Source organism: Lipotes vexillifer, unplaced genomic scaffold (assembly GCF_000442215.2).
Source record: "Lipotes vexillifer unplaced genomic scaffold, Lipotes_vexillifer_v1.1 scaffold722, whole genome shotgun sequence".
NCBI lineage: Eukaryota > Metazoa > Chordata > Mammalia > Artiodactyla > Lipotidae > Lipotes > Lipotes vexillifer.
Window position 1 is genome coordinate 955,662 of NW_006795213.1, and position 15,270 is coordinate 970,931.

Here is a 15,270-nt window from a genome sequence, read left to right on the forward strand (position 1 = left end):
AGCAGGAATAACATTGACTTTACCCATCTCTTTTCTAACAGGATTTGAAGGGTGCTCCATGGTGCCTACCATTTACCCCCTGGAAACACTGCATAATGCCCTTTCCCTGCGTCAAGTGAGTGAATTCTTGAGTAGAGTCTGCCAGCGCCACACTGATGCCCAAGCACAGGCATCTGCAGGTATGGAGAATACTCTTATCTTGTACCACTATCTCTGCCCCCACTCCCATGCTTCCTAGAACATGAGTAATAAATTAAAAAGATAGGCACTCTGAAAAAGTAGACTTGAAAAAATGTTTAATTGCATAGGTTAACTCAAAAGCATAGAACTATCACTCCTTCCAGAGTTAACTTATAAATTTAATGTGATCTCAATAAAAATTGTACTGTTTTTCTAAAGTCAGACAAATTGATTTTGAAGTTGTCGTTAAAAAAAAAAGAAAAAAAACAAGCAAGAATAGCCAAGGATATCTTGAAAAGAAGAGCAATGAAGTCATGCTGGCCCTACCAGATTTTAAAACATTTTATAAAACTTCTATAATAAAAACAGTGTAGTATTGGTACATGAATAAACAGAGACCAAACAAACAAAGTAGAAAATCCAGAAATAGTTGAAGTTAGCATTTCAAAGTACTAGGGGAAATACAGCCTTTAAGAAATGGAGTTGGAAAGTTAGTAGAAGGAAAGAAATCATAAAGATCAGAGCAGAAATAAATGAAACAGAAACAAAGAAAACAATAGCAAAGATCAATAAAACTAAAAGCTGGTTCTTTGAGAAGATAAACAAAACTGATAAACCTTTAGCCAGACTCATCAAGGAAAAGAGGGAGAGGACTCAAATCAATAAAATTAGAAATGAAAAAGGAGAAGTTACGACAGACACCGCAGAAATACAAAGCATCCTAAGAGACTACTGTAAGCAACTCTATGCCAATAAAATGGACAACCTGGAAGAAATGGACAAATTCTTAGAAAGCTATAACCTTCCAAGACTGAACCAGGAAGAAATAGAAAATATGAACAGACCAGTCACAAGTAATGAAATTGAAACTGTGATTAAAAATCTTCCAACAAACAGAAGTCCAGGACCAGATGGCTTCACAGGTGAATTCTATCAAACATTTAGAGAAGAGCTAACACCCATCCTTCTCAAACTCTTCCAAAAAAACTGCAGAGGAAGGAACACTCCCAAACTCATTCTATGAGGCCACCATCACCCTGATACCAAAACCAGACAAAGATACTACACAAAAAGAAAATTACAGACCAATATCACTGATGAATATAGATGCAAAAATCCTCAACAAGATACTAGCAAACAGAATCCAACAACACATTAAAAGGATCATACACCATGGTCAAGTGGGATTTATCCCAGGGGTGCAAGGATTCTTCAATATATGCAAATCAATCAGTGTGATACTCCATATCAACAAATGGAAGAAGAAAAACCATATGATCATCTCAAAAAAAAAAAAAAATGGAGTTGGGGGACTTCCCTGGTGGCACAGTGGTTAAGAATCCACCTGCCAATGCAGGGGACGTGGACGGATTCGATCCCTGGTCTGGGAAGATCCCACATGCCACGGAGCAACTAAGCCCGTGCACCACAGCTACTGAGCCTGTGCTCTACAGCCTGCGAGCCACAACTACTGAGCCCACGTGCTACAACTACTGAGCCCGCGTACTGCAACTATTGAGCCCATGTGCTGCAACTACTGAAGCCCACACACTTAGAGCCCTGTGCTCCACAATAAGAGAAGCCACCGCGATGAGAAAAGCCTGCACACCGCAACGAAGAGTAGTAGCTCCTGCTCACTGCAACTAGAGAAAGCCCGGGCACAGCAAGGAAGACCCAATGCAGCCAAAAATAAATAAATAAATTTATTAAAAAAAAAAAAAAAATATATATATATATATATATTAAAAGGAACCAAACAGAATTTCTGGGGCTGAAAAGCATAATAACAGAAATGAAAAATTAACTGGAGGATTTCTTAGAAGGTTTGAGCAGGCAGAATTAAAAATCAGCAAACTTAAAGATAGGTCAAGGCGGGCGCCGCCGTCAGTCAGGGCCTGGCGCTGGCGCTCTGCGCGTGTCCCGCCCCTCGCCGCCACTCGTAGCTCGCCGGCCGGCGGCCTCGCTCTGCCCTCGGCCTCGCCCGGCCCTCAGCTCAGTGGCGGCATTGGAAGGCGGCCCGGGCCCTCGCGGGCCCATGGCGGCGGCCGCGGTGCTGCCGGGCATGGGCGGGCCTCCAGCGGGCGGCGGCGCTGGGGGCGGCGGGTTCCCGCCGGGCGGCTGGGCAGTGGCGCGCCTCGAGGGCCGCGAGTTCGAGTACCTGATGAAGCGCTCGGTGACCATAGGGCGAAACTCGTCTTAGGGCTCAGTGGACGTGAGCATGGGCCACTCGAGCTTCATCTTGCGGCGCCACCTCGAGATCTTAACGCCCCCAGGCGGCGGCGGCGGCGGCGGCGGCGGCCATCCCGGGGCGGCCCTGGAGCCGTTGGTGCAGCCCGGTCCCGACGCGGGTGGCGACTTCTACCTGTGCTGCCTCGTCAAGAATGGCGTGTGCGTGGACGGCGTGTTCCAAAGGCGCAGGGTGCCGCCGCTGCAGCTGCCGTGCATGTGCACATTTAGGTTCCCGCGCACAAACGTCAAGATCACTCACGTTCACTGCCCCGTCCAGCAAGAAGAGGGAGAAACAGGAAGCGCCCGAGTCCCTGGTGAAGCCCGTGCAGGCTCACATCTCCCCACTGACCATCAACGTTCCAGACACCATGGCCCACCTCATCAGCCCCCTCCCCTCCCCCACAGGAACCATCAGTGCTGTGAACTCCTGTCCATCCAGCCCCCTGGGGAGCAGGGTCTTCAGGGTTAAAAATGGTACCATCTGACTTCAATTTAATCGCCGAGAACTCACAGCCAGAAAATAAGAAGGAAGCTTCAGGTGGAGACAGCCCAAAGGATGATTCAAAGCCACCTTATTCCTATGCACAATGAATTGTACAAGCAATTACGATGGCTCCTGATAAACAACTCACCCTAAATGGAATTTATTCGTACATCACAAAAAACTATCCCTACTACAGGACTGCAGACAAGGGCTGGCAGCTATACGTAGGCTGACATACGTATCTTTTTGAAGTTTGCACAGAGATGGTTTTCAAACTGTTTTCCTGAGGAACCCTTTCTTCAAAAAATACCTCCTCCAGTTGACCAGTATACAAAATAGATGAACACAGTGCTGCCCTGTTTCAGTGGTCCACCTGTACTTCCAGCCGATTCCTAGGCTGTCTGTGAATTCAGGCCTCCTCAGAGGACGCTTTGAAATCGGTGCATAGTATTTCCATTTTTTAGCTTTTTAATTTGTTTAATTTTTAAACCTCTACATTGTGTATGTTTTTCCTCTGCATGTCTGTGTTATGTGTGGCCATTTACTAGGTGTTTAGCAGGATCTCACTAATTAAGACAGTATGGGAAAGGGTAAGTTTGAAGTATGGAATGGTAAAAGCATAACAAAAGGGAGAAGAAATTTACATTTACAAATTTTGAATTTATTAAGTAACCAGGAATAGCTACAGAATTCCTTTGAGGCTTAATGAGTAAATGATCCTTTGAAAAATGCATCTGTTGAACCATAACCGTAATCAAGTGATGTGGGTGGGGTGGGGGTGGGGGTAAGCCATTCTGTTTAATGGAGGGTAAAAACTTTTTTCTTCTACCTGCAGATGTATAAACATGTTATAATAAAAATAGTGTTCCAGCCAAAAAAAAGGTAGGTCAGTTGAAGTTATCCAGTCTGAGGAGAAGAAATTTAAAAAAATGAAGAAAAATGAACAGAGCCAAAGATACTGTGAGACACCATAAAACATACCACTGTATGTATAATGGAAATCCCAGAAGGAGAAGAGAGAGAGAGAAAGAGGCAGAAAAAAAATTTGAAGAAAAAATAGCTGAAAACTTCTCAAATTTGATAAAGACACAAGTCTGTGTGTCCAAATAGTTCAAACTTCAAGAAGGATAAATGCAAAGAGATCTACATTGAGACACATTGTAATCAAATTGTCAAAAGACAAAGAGAAAATGTTGAAAGTAGCAAGAGAAAAGCAGCTTGTCACATACAAGGGATATTTAATAGATTAACAAGTCACTCATCAGAAACCATAGAGGCCAGAAAGCAGTGGGGTGACCTATTTAAAGTGCTAAAAGAAAAAAATGTCAACCAAGAATTCTATATCTGTCGAAACTGTTCAAAAATGAAGGAAAAATTAAGACATGCCCAAATAAACAACAGCGGAGGGATTTTTTTTTTTAAACATCTTTATTGGAGTATAATTGCTTTACAATGGTGTGTTAGTTTCTGCTTTTTAACAAAGTGAATCAGTTATACATATACATATATTCCCATATCTCTTCCCTCTTGCATCTCCCTCCTTCCCACCCTCCCTATCCCACCCCTCTAGGTGGTCATAAAGCACCAAGCTGATCTCCCTGTGCTATGCGGCTGCTTCCCACTAGCTATCTGTTTTACATTTACTAGTGTATATATGTCCATGCCACTCTCTCACTTTGTCCCAGCTTACCCTTCCCCCTCCCCGTGTCCTCAAGTCCATTCTCTAGTAGGTCTGCGTCTTTATTCCCATCTTGCCCCTAGGTTCTTCATGACCACTTTTTTTTTTTTTTTTAGGCTCCATATGTATGTGTTAGGATACAGTATTTGTTTTTCTCTTTCTGACTTCACTCTGTATGACAGTCTCTAGGTCCATCCATCTCACTACAAATAACTCAATTTTGTTTCTTTTTATGGCTGAGTAATATTCCATTGTATATATGTGCCACATCTTCTTTATTCATTCATCCGATGATGGACACTTAGGTTGTTTCCATGTCCTGGCTATTGTACCTAGAACTGCAGTGAACACTGTGGTACATGACTCTTTTTGAATTATGGTTTTCTCAGGGTAGGGTACATGCCCAGTAGTGGGATTGCTGGGTCGTATGGTAGTTCTATTTTTAGTTTTTTAAGGAACCTCCATACTGTTCTCCATAGTGGCTGTATCAATTTACATTCCCACCAACAGTGCAGGAGGGTTCCCTTTTCTCCACACCCTCTCCAGCATTTCTTGTTTGTAGATTTTTTGGTGATGGCCATTCTGACTGGTGTGAGATGATATCTCATTGTAGTTTTGATTTGTATTTCTCTAATGATTACTGATGTTGAGCATTCTTTCGTGTGTTTGTTGGCAATCTGTATATCTTCTTTGGAGAAATGTCTGTTTAGGTCTTCTGCCCATTTTTGGATTGGGCTGTTTGTTTTTTTGATATTGAGCTGCATGAGCTGCTTATAAATTTTGGAGATTAATCCTTTGTCAGTTGCTTCATTTGCAAATATTTTCTCCCATTCTGAGGGTTGTCTTTTTGTCTTGTTTATGGTTTCCTTTGCTTGCTGTGCAAAAGCTTTTAAGTTTCATTAGGTCCCAATTGTTTATTTTTGATTTTATTTCCATTTCTCTAAGAGGTGGGTCAAAAAAGGATCTTGCTGTGATTTATGTCATAGAGTGTTCTGCCTGTGTTTTCCTCCAAGAGTTTGATAGTGTCTGGCCTTACATTTAGGTCTTTAATCCATTTTGAGTTTATTTTTGTGTATGGTGTTAGGGAGTGTTCTAATTTCATTCTTTTACATGTAGCTGTCCAGTTTTCCCAGCACCACTTATTGAAGAGGCTGTCTTTTCTCTATTGAATATTCTTGCCTCCTTTATCAAAGATAAGGTGACCATATGTGCATGAGTTTATCTCTGGGATTTCTATCCTGTTCCATTGATCTATCTTTATGTTTTTGTGCCAGTACCATACTGTCTTGATTACTGTAGCTTTGTACTGTAGTCTGAAGTCAGGGAGTCTGATTCTTCCAGCTCTGTTATTCTTTCTCAAGATTGCTTTGGCTATTCGGGGTCTTTTGTCTTTCCATACAAATTGTGAAATTTTTTGTTCTAGTTCTGTGAGAAATGCCAGTGGTAATTTGATAGTGATTGCATTGAATCTGTAGATTGCTTTGGGTAGTATAGTCATTTTCACAATGTTGATTCTTCCAATCCAAGAACATGGTATATCTCTCCATCTATTTGTATCATCTTTAATTTCTTCCATCATTGTCTTATAGTTTTCTGCATACAGATCTTTTGTCTCCTTAGGTAGGTTTATACCTGGGTATTTTATTCTTTTTGTTGCAGTGGTAAATGGGAGTGTTTTCTTAATTTCACTTTCAGATTTTTCATCATTAGTGTATAGGAATGCAAGAGATTTCTGTGCATTAATTTTGTATCCTGCTACTTTACCAAATTCATTGTTTAGCTCTAGTAGTTTTCCAGTAACATCTTTAAGCTGAGGGATTTTGTCAGTAGTAGATCTGCCCTACAAGAAATGCTAAAAGGAGGCTTTTTGGCTAAAATGACACTAAACAGAATTTTGAAGCCATATCAAAAAATAAAGAACTCAAAAAAAAAGAAAGAAGAAAAAAAATAAAGAACTTTGGTAAAAGTAACTACACTGGTAAATATAAGAGCCAGCATTATTGTATTTTTGGTTTGTAGCTCCCCTTTTTGTCTTTTTGTTTCATATGTGACAACACGCAAATGAATAAACCAATCATTATGTCTGTTTTAATGGGCACACAATGTACAAAGATATATTACAATTTGTGACAATAACAAGGTGGGGACTGAGCTTTATAGGAACAGAGTTTTTATATGTTATTGAAGCTAATCGCCATCAATTCAAACATTGCTACTGACGTTACAGAAATAAAAGGGATTGTAAGACAGTACCATGAACAATTGTATGCCAACAAATTAGATAACATAGATGAAAAGGACAATTCCTAGAAACAAACTCTAAAAACAGACTCAAGAAGAAATAGAAAATCTGAACATGCCTATAACAAGGAAAAAGACTGAATCAGTAGCAAAAACTTCTCAACAAAGAAAAGTCCAAGACCAGATGGCTTCACTGGTGAATTCTACCAAACATTTAAGAAAAATTAGCCCCAGTCCTACTCACCCTCTTCCAAAAAATATAAGAAGAGGAAGCACTTTCTATGAAGTCAGCATTACCCTGATACCAAAGCCAGACAAAGACACCCTAAGAAAAGAAAACTACAGGGCTTCCCTGGTGGTGAAGTGGTTAAGAATCTGCCTACCAATGCAGGGGACATAGGTTCGAGCCCTGGTCTGGGAAGATTCCCATGTGCAACTAAGTTGCGGAGGAGCTAAGCCCGTGAGCCACAGCTACTGAAGCCCATGAGCCACAACTACTGAAGCCTGCACACCACAACTACTGAAGCCTGCATGCCTAGAGCCCATGCTCCACAACAATGAGAAGCCCGTGCACCACAACGAAGAGTAGCCCCTGCTTGCCACAGCTAGAGAAAGCCCGCGCAGCAATGAAGACCCAACACAGCCATAAATAAATAAATAAATAAATAAATAAATAAATAAATAAATAAATATAAAAAGAAAAGAAAACTACAGACTAATTTCCCCTATGAGTAGAGAGGCAAAAATTCTCAACAATCCTCCCCCAGAAAAGAAAATTCTCAACAAAATATTAGCAAACCAAATCCAACAGTATACATTAAAAGGATTATAATACAACATGATCAAGTGAGATTTATCTCAGGAATGCAAGGGTGATTCAACGTAAGAAAATATGTCAATGTAATACACTACATTAATAGAACAAAGAGAGAAAAAAAACAATCATGTCAATTGTTGTGGAAAAGCATTTGGCAAAACCCAACACTCACCGAGCTAGGAACAGAAAGGAACTTCCTCAACACTATAAAGGACATTTATAAACAACCCCTAGGGACTTCCCTGGTGGTCCAGTGGTTAAGACTCCATGCTCACAATGCAAGGGGCTGGGGTTCGATCCCTGGTCAAGGATCCCACATACTGCAACTAGAGGAGCCTGCATGCCACAACTAAAGGAGCCCAAACGCTGCAACCAAAGATCCCACATGCCACATCAAAGATCCCACATGAGGCAGCAAAGATCCTGTGTGCTGCAACTAAGACCCGGCATAGCCAAATAAATATTAAAAAACAAAAACACAGCACAAATCATACTCAGTGGTGAAAGACTGAAAGTTTTCCCCATGAGATCAGGAGCAAGACAAGGATGCCCACTTTCACCACTGCTATTCAATATTGTACTGGAAGTTTTAGGGAGAGCAGTTAGGCAAAAAAAAAGGACCTAAATCGGAAAGGAAGAAGTAAAACTGTCGCTTTTCACAGAGGACATAATCCTATATAGAGAAAATGGAAAAGAAACCTCAAAAGAACTACCAGAACTAATGAACAAATTCAGCAGTGTTTCAGGGTACAAGATCCACTCACAAAAATCAGTTGTGTTTCTATACACCAGCAATGAACAATCCAAAGAGGAAATTAAGAAAACAATACCATTTATAATAGCATCCAAAAGAATAAAATACCTGGGGGCAAAATTTAACCAAGAAGTTTAAAGACTTGTACACTGAAAACTGTAAAACATTGCTGAAATAAATTAAAGAAGACCTAAATAAATGGTAAGACATTCCATGTTCATGTAGAATACATAACATTTTTAGGATGACAGTACTCCTCAAAGAGATCTCTGGATTAAATGCAATCCCTATTGGAATTCTAATGCACTTTTTTGTAGGAATGGAAAAGCTGACCCTCAAGTTTATATGGGATTGCAAGGGGACCTGAATAGTCAAAATAATTTTGAAAAAGAAAAAGTTGGAGGACTCACATCTTCTGATTTTAAAACTTACTACAAAGCTACAGTAATCCAAACAGTGTGAGATTGCCATAAGGATAAAGATATAGACAAATAGAATAGAATCAAGAGTCCAAAAATAAACCCATACTTCCATGGCCAGTTGATTTTCAACAATGTTGCTAAGACCATTTAATGGGGAAAGAATTGTCTCTTCAATAAATGGTGCTAGAACAACTGGATACCCACATGCAAAAGAATGAAGATGGACCCCCCCCCACCTCATACCATGTACAAAAGTTAACTCAAAATGGATCAATGGCCTAAATATAAGAGCTAAAACTGTATAACTCTTACAAGACATAAGATAAATCTTCATGACCTTAAGAGTTAGCTAATGGATTCTTAGACCAAAAGCACAAGCAACAAAAGGAAAAAAAATAGATAAATTGGACTTCACCAAAATTTAAACTTTGTGCATCAAAGAACATGAAAGAAAGGGAAAAGACAGCCTATAGAAAGGGAGAAAATATTTGCAAATCATATATCTGATAAAGGTCCGTAATACAACAATTCAACAACAAAAAGACAAACAACCCAACTTAAAAGTGAGCAAAGGACTTAAATAGACACTTCTTCAGAGAAGATATACAAATAGCCAAGAAGCACATGAAGTAATGCTCACCCTCAGTATCCATCAGGGATATGCAAATCAAAGCCACAATGAGGTACCACTTCACACCCACTAGGATGGCTATAATTTAAAAAGAGAGAGAAAGAGCGAGCAGAAAAGTGTTAGTAATGGCATGAACAAATTAGAATTTTTGTACATTGCTGGGGGAAATGTAAAATGGTGCAGCCCCAGTGGAAAACAGTTTGACAGTTCCTCAAAAAGCTAAATATAGAGTTACTATCTGACCCAGCAATTCCACACCCAGGTATATATTCAAAAGAAATGAAAACAGGTACTCTAACAAATATTTACACACAAAAGTTTATGGTGACACTATTCACAATAGTCAAAAGGTGGAAACAACTGAAATGTACATGAATGGGTAAACAAAATGTGGTATATACGTACAATAGAATGTTACTGAACTATAAAGAGGAATGAAGTACTGATATATGTTGCTATATGGATGAACCTCAAAAATATGGCAAGTGAAAGAAACCAGACAGAAAAAGTCACATATTGTATGATTCCATTTATATGAAAGAACTAGAATAGAGACAGAAAGCAAATGGTGGTTTCCAGGGATTGAAGGTAGGGTAGAATGAGGAGTGACTTCTTTTTTTTTTTTTTTTTTTTTTTTTTTTTTTTGCGGTACACGGGCCTCTCACTGCTGTGGCCTCTCCTGTTGCGGAGCACAGGCTCCGGACGCGCAGACTCAGCAGCCATGGCTCACGGGCCTAGCCGCTCCGCGGCATGTGGGATCTTCCCAGACCAGGGCATGAACCTGTGTCTCCTGCATCGGCAGGCAGACTGTCAACAACTGCGCCACCAGGGAAGTCCAGGAGTGACTTCTTAATGGTTATGGGGTTTTCTTTTGGGGTGATGAAAATGTTTTGGAACTAGATAAGGTGGCAGTTGCACAACATTGTTGATGTGCTAAATGCCACAGTATTATACACTTTAAGATGGTTAGCTTTATGTTATATGGCTTTCCCTTCAATAATAATAATTAAAAAAAATAAACCATGCAAGTAGTAAAAGAAAGCAGGGGTGATGGTGATAAATTCCTTTATCACCTGAAAGTAAGGAGAACCTAATTCTGACTCAAGCTCAAATTTGGGAAACAATAGGAAAAGATTGATAAACTAAGCCATATAAACATTTTTTTTATATGTTGTAAAACCAATAGCAACATCATAAGCAAAGAAAAATTTTTTCTGCAATTTATATCACATATAGGCTTAGTCATACTAAAATACAGAGAACTTTTACATATCAGGAAGGAAAAGACCAAAAGTGTGATTTTTGAAAAAGGATAGTTTACAAAGAAAGAAATACAGGTGGCTGTTACACATGTGAAATGATGCTCAACCTCGATCATAAGAAATATGCAAATTAAAACTACACTGAGGGACTTCCCTGGTGGCGCAGTGGTTAAGAATCTGCCTGCCAATGTAGGGGACATGGGTTTGATCCCTGGTCTGAGAAGATCCCACATGCCACAGAGCAACTAAGCCTGTGCGCCACCACTGAGCCTGTGCTCTAGACCCCATGAGCCATAACTACTGAGCCCGCGTGCCACAACTACTGAAACGTGTGCGAACCTAGAGCCCATGCTCCACAACAAGAGAAGCCCGCACACCACCACGAAGAGTAGCCCCTGCTTGCCGCAACTGGAGAAAGCCCACGTGCAGCAATGAAGACCCAACACAGCCAAAAATAAATAAATAAATAAAATTTAAAAAAATAAATAAATAAATAAAACTACACTGAGATATCTTATCTCACCTATTAGATTGTAAAAAATCCAAATGTTTGATAACACATTCTGTTGACAAGTCTATAACGAGAGAGGCAGTTCCATACACTGTTGGTGGGAGTGCAAAATGGTACAGCTCCTATGAAGGTAAATTTTGTAATATCTCAGAGAATTACAGATACAGTTACTCTCATCTAATAATACAATTTTAGGAATCTATTCTGAAGCTACTGTACACAAAGTTGAAATAACATTTGTATACAGTTATTGTGACATAATTTATGTTGTTTATTTATTATTTTTGGAAACAACCCAAAAGTTCTTCAGTACAAGAGTGGTTGAATAAACAGTGGTATGTCCACTCAAATGAGTACTATGCATCTGTTAAAACTAATGAGGAAGGTCTATGTGTTTTGATATGAAGTAATCTCCAGGATATATTGTTAAGTGGGAAAAAAAAGGTGCAGAATAGTGTTGATAATATGTTACCTATTCTATAAGGAGGGGAAATAAGGGGAAAATATACATATTTGCAAAAAGAAGTGATAAAAGTAAACACCAGAAACTAATAAAAATGTTTACCACCAGACAGCAATAGGAATGGGGCCGAAGGGCATGAAGAAAAAAGAACTTCCTCTGAATATGCCTTTTTGTAAACGTTTGACTTGTGAACCTGTAAATGTTTTTCAAAATATAAGACTAAATCAAAAGAAGCGAATCCTAAAATTGGAAAAAAAAAATGGAAAGAAATTACCCTAACTTTATATCAAAATAGTAACATAATCACACAGGGAAAATAATTTTTCAAATAACTTTGGAATACTGTACTTTGACTGTAAATCCTTTAGTGGAACAAAAAGAAATATAAAATAATTTTAATCCTCATTCAGTGGTTTAATTGTTAGTAGTGATATTGATACTATTTTGAAACATGTCATATGCACAGACACACATATAATAGAGTAATGCAAATAAGTAATTATGTTTCTGTTATTAGGAATAAGAATTCTCAAAGTCAGATAAATTATATACAAATATAAATTCATAAGATTTTTAAAGTGCTGTAATGTTAAATTTGAATTGAAAATATCAATATGAATTCCATTTTTTAATGCTTTTTCTAATATCATGCATTAGAAAGAGTATCAATGAGCTCCCTTGGCACCTAGATTTTGGTCTCTACATATCATTCCCCACTAAAAGTAACCAGGATTCCATGGTTGGATTCCTGGTCTAGGCCCATGTTTTTTAACCTTCTTCTTCTTTTTTTTTTTTTTTTTACTAAAATCACACCCCCTCCTACAGAGCCTTTTTAGACTTTTTTCCTCCAATCACTCCCCGCCACCTGAAATTTTAATACCACAGATAAACTTTATGTCTGTTTATGTATTGTAGCCATTTGATGGACCACAAACCAGTGGAATATCTAAGTTTTTTCACTTTCACCAAGAACTTATTGAGGATGCATGATCTAGGGCAAGGAAAGCACAAGGTGATCCTGAGGCATGTTGTAACAGAAGCAAGGAAGCAATCAAGCCTGAAGAGGCTCCCACTGACCAGAATTGGAATATTTTAGCATTAAAAAGAATAATTTATTGTAATTGATTAAAGTGCACCGAACATGTAAACATCTACAAGCTCATAATGAATCTTACAAAAAAGAGAACAAAAATAAAGTAAAATAATAATCATCTGTCACTATTTTTTTTTTTTTTTTTTTTGCGATATGTGGGCCTCTCACTGTCGTGGCCTTTCCCGTTGCCGGACGCGCAAGCTCAGCGCCCATGGCTCACGGGCCCAGCCGCTCCGCGGCATGTGGGATCCTCCCGGACCGGGGCACGAACCCGTATCCCCTGCATCGGCAGGCGGACTCTCAACCACTGCGCCACCAGGGAGGCCCCATCTGTCACTATTGATGAATACTTTTCACCAACTCTTTCTTCTGAAAACTAATTAAAGGGAAATAAACACTTATCCTTCCTTTTCAGTAAGAACTGCAGTTTAATGTAATCAAATGGCCCCAGTTGAAGAGAGAAAGCTCTTTACAGAAATATGCCAGCTAATAAATACAGAATTGATAGAATTAGAAAATCAACACTTGACAGTCCTAATAAAGTAATTAAGGATCATCAGTGGATACTAACACAATTAGGTGAAATGTTGATCAGGTTCCACAGTGCCAAAGGATTACCTCTAATCAGAAGGGGAAAACTTTACAATGGTGAGATCTCATGGGCCCCAGTTTAACTTTGTCAGTAAATTTAGCCTTAGTGGGATAGTGAGACATTATGTTCCTCCAATATGATGCAATATAAAGTACACAGGATCACCTCTTGAAGTATTCTTGCCAAAGCTATTTATTTATTTATTTATTTATTTATTATTGTTTTTGGCTGTGTTGGGTTTTCATTGCTGCGCACAGGCTTTCTCTAGTTGCAACAAGTGGGGGCTACTCTTTGCTGTGGTGCTCAGGCTTCTCATTGCAGTGGCTTCTATTGTTGTGGAGTACGGGCTGTAGGTGCATGGGCTTCAGTAGTTGCAGCATGTGGGCTCAGTAGTTGTGGCTTGTGGGCTCTAGAGCATGCAGGCTTCAGTAGTTCTGGCGCACAGGCTTAGTTGCTCCACAGCGTGAGATCTTCCCAGACCAGAGATCGAACCTGTGTCCCCTGCATTGGATTCTTAACTACTGCACCACCAGGGAAGTCCCAAAGTTATTTAAACTGAATCACTGAGCCAGTCAGAATGGCCATCATCAAAAAATCTACAAACGATAAATGCTAGAGAGGGTGTGGAGAAAAGGGAGCCCTCCTACACTGTTGGTGGGAATGCAAACTGGTGCAGCCACTATGGAGAACAGTATGGAGAGTCCTTAAAAAACTAAAATTAGAGCTACCATATGATCCAGCAATCCCACTCCTGGTCATATATCCAGAGAAAACTAATTTGAAAAGATACATGCACCCCAATGTTCATAGCAGCACTATTTACAGTAGCCAAGACATGGAACCAACCTAAATGTTGATCGACAGATAAATGGATAAAGAAGATGTGGTACATATATACAATGGAATATTACTCAGCCATAAAAGAGAATAAATAATGCCATTTGTAGCAACGTGGATGGACCTAGAGATTATCATAGTAAGTGAAGTAAGTCAGAGAAAGATAAATATCATATGATATCACTTATATTTTGAATCTAAAATATGATACAAATGAATTTATAAAACAGAAATAGACTCATAGCCATGGAAAACAAATTTATGGTTACCAAAGGGGAAAGGGGGGAGAGGGTTAAATTAGGAATTTGGGATTAACATATACACACTACTACATATAAAATAGATAGCCAACAAGGACCTACTGTATAGCACAGGTAACTATATTCAATATCTTGTAATAACATATAGTGGAGACAAATCTGAAAAAGAATATATATACACATAACTGAATCACTTTGCCGTACACCTGAAACTAACATTATAAATCAGCTATACTTCAATTTTTTAAAAATTATCAAAACCTAAAAAAAATATTAAAAATGTAAACATTTGTTTTTACACTAAAAAAAGAAAAAGAAAAACACCTCAAATGGATTTCCCTGGTGGTGCAGTGGTTAAGAGTCTGCCTGCCAATGCAGGAGACACGGGTTCAATTCCTGGTCCGGGAAGATCCCACATGCCGTGGAGCAACTAAGCCCGTGCACCACAACTACTGAGCCTGAGCTCTAGAGCCCATAAGTCACAACTACAGAGCCCGCATGCCACAACTACTGAAGCCCATGCTCCTAGAGCCCGTGCTCGCAACAAGAGAAGCCACCGTAATGAGAAGCATGTGCACTGCAACGAAGACTAGCCCCCACTTGCCGCAACTAGAGAAAGCCCGTGTGCGGCAACAAAGACCCAACGCAGCCAAAAATAAAAAAAATTAAAAACAAACAAGAGGGCTTCCCTGGTGGCGCAGTGGTTGAGAGTTCGCCTGCCGATGCAGGGGACAGGGGTTCGTGCCCCAGTCCGGGAGGATCCCACATGCTGCGGAGCGGCTGGGGCCCTGAGCCACGGCCCCTGAGCCTGCGCGT

At 39.7% G+C, this 15,270-nt stretch overlaps 1 protein-coding gene across 3 annotated transcripts in view; it reads left to right on the forward strand.

Moving 5' to 3' along the window:
- The window catches only part of PPIP5K1 (diphosphoinositol pentakisphosphate kinase 1), a 49,979-nt gene that overhangs the window by 27,889 nt on the left and 6,820 nt on the right, over window positions 1–15,270 (forward strand). For all 3 annotated transcript variants that reach the window (XM_007467545.1, XM_007467547.1, XM_007467546.1), the window contains one exon: window positions 42–179. In XM_007467545.1, the coding sequence (XP_007467607.1) occupies window positions 42–179 (138 nt within the window). The remainder of the gene's footprint in view (window positions 1–41; window positions 180–15,270) is intronic.